Source organism: Toxotes jaculatrix, chromosome 1 (genome assembly GCF_017976425.1).
Source record: "Toxotes jaculatrix isolate fToxJac2 chromosome 1, fToxJac2.pri, whole genome shotgun sequence".
In the NCBI taxonomy this organism is placed as follows: Eukaryota; Metazoa; Chordata; class Actinopteri; family Toxotidae; genus Toxotes; species Toxotes jaculatrix.
Window position 1 is genome coordinate 2,043,173 of NC_054394.1, and position 9,486 is coordinate 2,052,658.

The 9,486-nt window shown below is 42.2% G+C and overlaps 1 protein-coding gene across 1 annotated transcript in view; it reads right to left on the reverse strand.

Annotated features, from left to right (window-relative positions):
- Nucleotides 1–8,131, reverse strand: part of il16 (interleukin 16) — a 41,866-nt gene extending 33,735 nt beyond the window's left edge. Inside the window, exon 1 of the mRNA XM_041037262.1 lies at nucleotides 8,009–8,131. Within this exon, the coding sequence (XP_040893196.1) occupies nucleotides 8,009–8,021 (13 nt within the window). The 5' untranslated portion in view covers nucleotides 8,022–8,131. The remainder of the gene's footprint in view (nucleotides 1–8,008) is intronic.
- Nucleotides 8,132–9,486: the final 1,355 nt, after the last annotated feature.

Consider the following 9,486-nt stretch of genomic DNA (forward strand, 5'->3'; position numbering starts at 1 on the left):
GATCGCGGCTTGTATATTAACTGCTGATTGTTCATTGGGAACGATTGTCTGGTTGATGGAAGGATCGTGGCTTGTATATTAACTGCTGATTGTTCATTGGGAACGATTGTCTGGTTGATGGAGGATTGGATTTTTTGGCGCAATGTATTCCGATGCTGAAATTATCTTCGAGCTGTAGATGTAAATCAACGCTCTGTCTCCGAAGTTGATGTTGCTCCGCTGCTGCGTTCAATGTGGCTGATCTGTGTTGGATAAATTTAGCTTTTGTCTGTGGATGTGTTTTAAATGCACGAACAATACATGGATGGAAAATCAAACAGAAATTAAAAGAGGAAACGTGTATATACATGCTGATGTTTCAAGTTGTGGAATGGGTGTTTCAAATGCATATGCTGAGAAACAATCAAAAGGAAATCAAGGAAAATGAGTGAATTAAATCCTGCTGAAATGGAGTGTGGGAAAAGACAAAGCAAACTCACAGCCAAAGCCTGGGCAAATAAAATCGAAAAGCTTCAACATGAACGCAAAATCATTGTGAATAAAATGAAAGCACCCATACCAGAAATTAAGTCTCTTATGAAAACAAAGTTAAATGCTTCACGTGTTCAGTGGCATTTTGAAAAATTAAAACAACTTTGTGAAAATGCTACTGTGTCACATGTAGGGGTGTGCCGTCTAAGTCTCCTCACGATTCGATTCGATTATGATTCACAGTGCTACGATTTGATGATTCCCCGATTATCGATGCATCTCGATTAATCTTTTTTTCCCACATAGAATGTTTCTTTTCTCACTCTGTAGTTACTTGTAAAATAATGTATATTTTAAATATCCATTCATTGAAGTAAAACACGTTTATCTCTATCTTTTCTTTGTTAAATGAAAACACAGGTGCCATTTTTCAACTTAAGCAATTTCTCATCATTTAGAAAATATAAAACTTCTTTGAAACAAAATGTTTAACATTTTTCAGATTGCTGTAAAAAAAATAGTGTTCAGCTAATTCAATCTGAGTCAACACAAAAGCTGCCCTTTTCAGTAAAAACAAATGAGAAGCATAGAAATCTACAAACTAAGCATTTTGCTGTCCACAATCAAAAGCAGGTTTAATATGAAACCAACATTCTACAATAGGGGTGTGCCCGATTCATCGATTCATAGATTAATCGTGACGCGACACTTGACGATTCAGAATCAATTCATAAATGTTCAAAAATCGATTCTTTTAATAACGGAAGGAAAGTGCAGCGGTCGGAACGAAAAAACTAGCGCGTGCCCCCCGGACATATTATGGGGCCCTATGATTTCCGCGATCACTGAATCGCGGAATTGGCCGACTAAAACAGAATCTATTTTTAACACGGAATATCGCGGAATTTGACATAATTTGAGTGCAATGCTGTTTGCAATTTAGGAACGTGTGTCTGGAGAAAACTGCACGGAGGGAAGCAAATCTTGGTGGCACAACAAGCCCCTTCCACAGACTAAGTCCCTCCCCCTTCAAAACAATGCAAGCATGGCGAAGCGGCTGCCTACGGCTCTGTGTTCGTCGGCGAAAAAACTGCGAAACTCGACGCGAACTGCTCGGCTCTGTACTGAGGGGTTAGCGCCGAGTGTTCCATTTTCTGTCAACACTCCGTTGACTGGAAACGTAAGAATACGCACAGTGACCATATAGTGTCCAAAATCCATAAGAGAAACAATCTGGCTGACATGCACATACAGTAAGATTTAAAAGGATTACTCTCTGGACATGTAAATCAAGATATCAGATTGTAATAGAAGTGGAAATATTGTTAATTTCCTTTCCCTATTTTTTCTTTTCTTTTTTAACATATTTTTTTCATGTACATGTTCATAATAAAATAATCAAATCAGAATCATGTCAGTACAGCCACACTATATATATTTTTAGTATTATTATTATTATTTTTAATCTACATCAATAAATGAAACAGGCATTACATGTGCAAGCTAATGCTTTTTTTCTTCTTTTATCAGAGGAGTTAGAAAAGAAAAGAGATAAATGTGTTTTACTTCAATGAATGGATATGTAAAAATATACATTATTTTACAAGTAACTACAGAGTGAGAAAAGAAACATTCTATGTGGGGAAAACAAAGATTAATCGAGATGCATCGATAATCGGGGAATAATCGAATTGTAGCACTGTGAATCGTAATCGAATCGTGAGGTGACTTAGATGGCACACCCCTATTCTACAACATTCCTTTAGATGCTGCATTAAACTGTTAAAGCTCAATTAAATGCAAAAATGTGGTAATTAGAAGAAACAGCAGTGACCATATGCAGTCTCTGCATGCACTGTAATGAACACAAGGAATGCAAGTGTAACAATGAGGCAAATGTGCACCTACTCTTCATTGCCATCATCACTATCATCACTCTCTGGATCATAAACATACAAGTTCTTGTGCAAGAACAAGAGCTGGTCAACATGCTTTGAATCAAGTGTGCTTCTCTGAGCTGTTACTATATCTCCTGCAGTAGAGAATACTCTCTCTGCAGACACACTGGTGCCAGGAATGCACGTAGTATCTTTTAGCTAACTTGGAAATCAGAGGATAGATCACTTCATTCTTTTTCCACCAGCAGAGAGGGTCCTCTGTGAGAGGGGGTGTTTCAGCACGGCAGTACTTGGCCACTTCCTCCTCAGCTCTGGTGTGCAATGACTTGGGCTGCTGCTGGGCTCCCAGCTCATGTGGCCTCCAGAGGTTTGCAAGTGGATGCATTTCTGAAGAATGTGACATGGGTGTCAGGTCCCCAGTTTCTCATTCAACCTGAGAGTGTGTGGCCTGTTAATCCTGATGAAGTTCATGAACTTTCAGCGGAAGACCCGGAAGTCAAGAAAACTGTGGCAGTGAATGTTGTACAAGTTGCAGAGGAGGTTGATGCTGTGAGTCATATGATCAATTACTTCTCGTCTTTGACTGGTTTGAGGAAATCTGTTGCTTGGATCTTGAGATTTAAGAAGTGGCTCTTGGCTTGTTGCCAGAAGAGGAGAAAGTTAAGGATGGATTTGACACAGTCTGGTCTGGATTTGCAGGAAAGATGTCTGTGGGAGAAGGATATGGACGCTGTTAAAGGAGAGACAGTTTCAAGTTGTCTGTCAGTGGAGGGGCTGGAGAAGGCTGAGCTGGAAATTATAAGGTTCTGTCAGAGAAAGAGGTTGCCAGAAGAGCTCGCCAGGCTGCAAAGTGGCAAAACTGTGAAAGGTTGCAGCCACATTTATAAACTCTGCCCACTAGTGGAAGATGGTGTTCTGAGGGTTGGTGGTCGACTGAGCAGGTCAGCTATGCCAGCGGAGGCTAAACCCTTGATACTGGCAAATGATTTCCATATCTCAGACATTCTTCTAAGGCATATTCATCGTGAAGTGGGGCATGGTGGTCGTAACCACATGTTATCTAAACTTAGGGAGAAGTATTGGATCATTGGTGCCAGCACAGCCATAAGGAGATTCTTGTCCAAGTGTGTGGTCTGTCGAAGACTCAGTGCTCAGCCCCTGTACCAGCAGATGGCAGACTTGCCTATTGAGAGAGTTACTCCGGATGAACCCCCATTTACTCGGGTTAGAGTAGATTACTTTGGACCGTTTGAAGTCAAGAGCAGAAGGAGTGTAGTGAAGAGGTATGGTGTGATCTTTACCTGCCTGGCCATACGTGCAATTCACATTGAGGTGGCGTCTTCACTGGATACCGACTCTTTCATAAATGCACTCAGACGCTTTATTGCAAGACGGGGTCAAGTCCTGGAACTGCGCTCTGATAATGGGACGAATTTTGTAGGAGCAGAGCGTGAGTTGAGAACAGCCATTGAGCAGTGGAATCAGTCACAGATTAATGATGTACTTCTTCAGAAGGGAATCAAATGGAGCTTTAACCCTCCAGCTGGCTCACATCATGAAGGACCTTGGGAGAGGTTAATCAGATCTGTGCGGAAAATTCTGAATTCCACTCTGAATGTTCAACATCTAGATGAAGAGGGTCTTCACACTGTTCTATGTGAATCCATCATCAATAGCCGGCCAATTACCAAAGCTTCCACAGATCCTAATGACCTGGAAGCACTAACACCAAACCATCTGCTGCTGTTGAAAACTGTGCCATCTTTACCACCAGGAGAATTTCAGGAGGCTGATGTGTATGCTCGGTGACGATGGAAACAGGTGCAATACATGTCAGAGTTATTCTGGAAAAGATGGGTAAAGGAATACTTACCTCAGCTGCAGGAGCGTCAGAGATTTGCTGGAGTGAAGTGAAACATTATCCCAGGGGATATTGTGCTTGTCACAGCACCTTGAAATTCCAGGATCATGGGGAGAGTTCTACAAACTTTTCCAGACAGAAGAGGATTTTTTTTGTAGTTTTCAACGAGTCTCTGACACCTCTCCTGAGGAATCCCAGCCCATTCTTCAGTTCACCCCACAAATTTTCAATGGGATTCAAGTCAGGGCTTTGTGCAGGCCAGTCAATAACGTTCACTTTGGTCTTCTGAAGGTAGTTCTTCACCAGGAGTGCCGTATGTTTTGGGTCGTTGTCATGTTGGAAGACAAAGTGACGACCCAGACCCAGTTTTGCTGCTGACTGCTTGAGGTTTTCTTTCAAAATCTTCACATATCCTTCTTTCTTCATGATTCCTTCCACCTTGACAAGATTCCCAGTTCCAGACGCACTGAAGCATCCCCACAGCATAATACGTCCACCACCATATTTCACTGTGGGGATGGTGTTCTTTGGGTTATACGCCTCTCCCTTCTTTCTCCAAACATAAGCAACATCTCTATGGCCAAAGAGCTCTAATTTCGTCTCATCTAACCAAAGGACATGCTTCCAGTATGCATAATCTTTCTCCAGGTTGTCCTTAGCATACTTCAGTCTGGCTTGAAGGTGTCTCTTCTGCAGAAGTGGAGTTTTTCTTGGTCTGCAACCCCGCAGTCCATTCCTGTGCAGAGCTCTAGTGATTGTCTTCTTTGAGACTACAATTCCTGACTTGGCTAAGTAATTCACTAGTGCCTTGGCAGTTGTTCTGGGGTCTTTAGACACATCTCTCACTAGTTTTCTTTCCAGAGTCTTTGAAATCTTTCGCTTCCTACCTCTGCCAGGCTTGCTCTGTACTGTGTGGCTCTCATTGAATTTCTTGATGATACTTCTCACTCCAGTTCTTGACACTTGGAAACGCTGTGATAACTTTGTATATCCTTCTCCTGCTTTGTGAGCATCAATAATCCTTTTTCTCAAGTCTAAACTGATTTCTTTTGTTTTTGGCATGATGCTTTCTCAAGTGACAGCTAAAACCTGTACTGAGGTTTTTATACTGTGTGTAAATTGGGAGATAAGCAACACCTCAGTTTTAACTTGATTTTACAAGCTTTGAGCATTACAAAGTTAAAGCAAATCACTGCACAACAGTTGCTTGTCCTATAGGTCAATAAAAAGGTCAGTTCTTAAAGGGGGTTATAATACTGACCTCAGTATTTTTTTTTTTTCTGAAATAGTTCTGTTATTGCGTACAAATAGAAATAATTTATGCTTTCTAAAGAAAACTAGTATGTTTAGAAATGCTATGTTGAAAAATTCCTTGCTCTGTTAAAGAAGCACTTGGGAAAATTTTGAGAAAACTTTAAATTTCATAGGGGGGCTAATAATTTTGTCCTCAACTGTATATAGATGCCACCACACAGGTAGGCAGAGGGTAGTGGAGTGGGAAGCTATGGTAGTGTGCACAGAGAGGGTTGAATGTCATTGTTCAGAAAACAGAGAGAAAGATGAGACCTGAAGAGTAGTGTGGATGGGTATCATGGATAAGAGACATTCACAGTAGTGTATCGTACATACACTGCCGGACTGGAAAATTATTAATAAGAGCTGTAAAGTGATTAGAGATTAGAAAATTTCATAAGAAATCAATTGTCGCTTAGCTTTTTGTTAAAATCACAAAGGGCTCAGATCCTTATAGAAAGTCCTGTGGGAGATGCTAATTTATCTTGGATATGGACAGTATACTCCAGGAACATGTTTCACTTTTTCTGAAGGACCAGCAAAAGAAATAGTGAGTTAGAGAAGCTTCATCAGAACCTCAGAACTCCATATACACTGAAGCTGAAGGAATAGTTTGACATTTTGGAAAATTACATTTACTTGTTTGTTCTGGAGAATGAGATAAGAAGCTTAATGCATTTTTTTTCCTTTGCACCAAGTATGGAGCTGAAGTGGTTAGCTTAGCTTAGCATAAAGACTGAATGTGGGGGGAAACAGCTAGCCTGGCTCGGTTTTAAGTAAAAAAAAAACAAAAACAAGCCAGCATTTCTGAAGCTCACTACAGACAGTTTCCACGCAGTGTGCCAGTGCACATCTGTGTCTCTGCTCATCTATTTTTTGAGAAAGTATCTGTTTGTGTCCTGGTTAAACAACATAGACATGACAGATTTTTGAAAGCACCAGACTAGATGCTTTAAGCCCATGTTCAACAAGACTAACCCCGTCTTGACTCCAGCTCTTTTTTTAATGCACAGACATGAGACTGGTATCAATATCAACTGAACTGTCTCTTTAAATGTTGCACTTGGTATCATAATACTGTTTCAAACTTGGTGTCAAAGTTAAGATGCTGGTTTTAAAACGGTGAAATGTTTGACTCTACAGGTTGCGGAGGATCACCTGAACATACTGAGGTTTTACCTAGTTTCGAGGTTTCTGAAAGACCTGAAGGAACCCTCATGGGTTCCATCCAGGAAAGGATAGCTGCTGTTTTACAGAACGTCACTGTTTCAGTTTCACAGTGTCTTTAAAGCCCTTGCTGCTGTTTGTTGGTTAGCATATGTATTTAAAACCAAGATCCATAAAAAGCACTTGTTTCACAGCCTTGAAGATGCTGACATCCTCCTGTGATGTCAGCAGAGGTACAGAGTGAGTCCAACTTTCCTCTGACACACACTACTCTATTGATGTAGTGGCACACAGCAGTAACTCTGTTTAGTGACATGGACGAAGAGGAAAAATTGGGGGGAGGAGAAGAGAGAGTGGCGTGGGTGTGTTGAAATGTGTGTTTTGGATAGAGGCTGAATAAACTGTGTGTCTACACGTGTTTTCATATATAAATATGTGTGTGTGTGTGTGTGTGTGTGTGTGTGTGTGTGTGTGTGTGTCAGAGGAACCATACTTTTCGCCTGTAGCTTTAGGAAGGCAGGGACACCGGCCTAACAGAATGTGATTGAGGGAAAGCAGAGGGTGGGGTTGCTACGCAGCTGAACAACGTGTGTGTTGTTTGCAGTTTCCTCTGGGGATTTTTCCAGACTGTGAGACGGAGCAGGACCTACAGATGACAGCCAAGACAGCCACCTGAAGGGAAAACCTCTCAGTCATGCTGCAAATGAGTAATTCACCACTTTTGCAACGTGTACAGTTTACTCAGGTTATTTTGGGGCTTGGCCCTGAAGGGGACATGACTGATCTTGAATGCTTGATATGCAAATGATCTCACACCCTCAAGGGAGGCTCCGCTGGTCTGGCCTCTGGTGTGTCAGTGTGGAATGACAACTGCATGCTGTGTACGGCCATGTGGTCGTATCTAAGTCTGAGCCTGTGGGTTTTGCTTGGCTGTGGGAAGAGCAGAGGAATCCGTGCCCATCCCACGCTGGCCTCACTGGACTTTTTGTGCTCTAAAGGTCGCCTTGGAGTGGACATACACAATATTATGTAATTTGTGTTTTCATGAATCCACACATGCACACACACATACTTATTTCACACATCCAGTCCTCAGGCCAACAAGTGCATCATTTAACTTTCCGGCTCTGCAACTAATTTTGATAGTTACACAATACTCGCTCAGGCAGACCTCAGAAACACCCTTTTCTCTCTTACTTTCCTGCCATTTAATCTTCATAGTCATACAAGTCAAGCTGGATTCAAGTCTGAGAGACATATGGTTCAGATAAACTCTAGTAAATGTCCCTGCAGCGTTGGTAGTGGAATTCCTACTCACCATAGTCAATCATGTTGCCTTTCAGCCTGCATCCACAGCTTCTACCAAAGGTGCAAAGAGGGGATCCACAGGATGGACTCACTCCAGACAGACCGGCAGAGTTTCAGACAGAACATCAGGTCAAAGACTATCACTCAGAGCGAGGATTCCTCGCTGTGATTCATCTGGGGTAATGTGCCTGTACCTCTTCTCCTTCTCCGTCCTCCTCCTCCCTCCCTTTCCTCCCCCTCTGTCTGGAGAACACAACACTGTGTCTCAGTAAGGCACGGCTCCCCAAAATCACTGCCCCTTTCCTGTGAGCCAGCTCCAGAGAGGAAAACACGCCACAGTTTGCTGGGCCTGACCTCACACCTACTTTGCATCACACACTGGTTGTAGTCTTTTACGAGGCTCAGTGAGTGTGTGTGCGCCCACAAGTGTGTGAGGTTACTTACTGTATGCTGCATGAATAGATTCTCTGTGGTCCACTCCGGTTTATACACAAACACACACTCCTCGTTTGAGTGTATGTGTGTGTATGAATCTAGTTTTCAGTTTGGGTCAATGTTGTTCGAACTGAAGCGCTGGACATTAAATACACAAACCTGGGTTGATTTTGGTGGAGGCTGTGGACAGAGAGAGCCGCTCTGGGTGAACTCAGTTTGTTTCAGTCAGGCTCTGGTGGGAGGTGAAGCCTTTATGAGGCCTGGTATGTGGTTGAGGATATGGAGGAACATTAAATGTGGGCTATTTTCAAACTCTGAGAAAACCAACATTCTTGACAAAAAGCTTGCTGTTAGAAGGAGCTGTCAAACTATTTTGTGTCACAACAGCCAGTTACTACTCATTTAGCTAGTCTCATTTTAGGGGACCTCCTGGTGGAGTATGTCTCATGCAGGACACTTACAGTGCAGTGGGAGATAAGAACCTCAGGGTCTTGATTCTAATTTAGATTTAAAAGTGAGATGGTTGTTTGTTAATATGTTTCCATTGAACTGCTGAAACAGTCCTGTAAAGGTAAAGCAGCATCATACCTCACATTCACAGCTGGCAGTTGTCCTCTGTGAAAAGTGGGGATGGACCAACTCACTAAGTTGTACCTGTGCAGCTGCTCAGTGGCTGAGGCAAGCTGCCACTGCTATGCCTCCATCTAGTGGCTCATCTGTGTCACTGTGGTCAGGTGCAGTATGCTATTTCTGTGAGCTAAGAATGATATTAGCAGCACTGGATAAATACAGCAGGGGATTTGTGATGGTATGTGTATGGAAGCGCTAAGAAGCAAGTGAAAGGTTGATTTTTTTTTCTTTTTTTCCAAACTGCCTGCCTTGAGAAGCAAGTGAAATTCATTGTCAGAATTTTAATGTGTTTGTTTTTGTAATACTCATTTTGGCCACAACAGGCTGAAATGCACCATTACCCCAGACTCAGTAAAACATTCATATTTTCTTCCAGGAGGTTTTTAATGCACCATGCACTCTAAACACAACATACCTATGTGG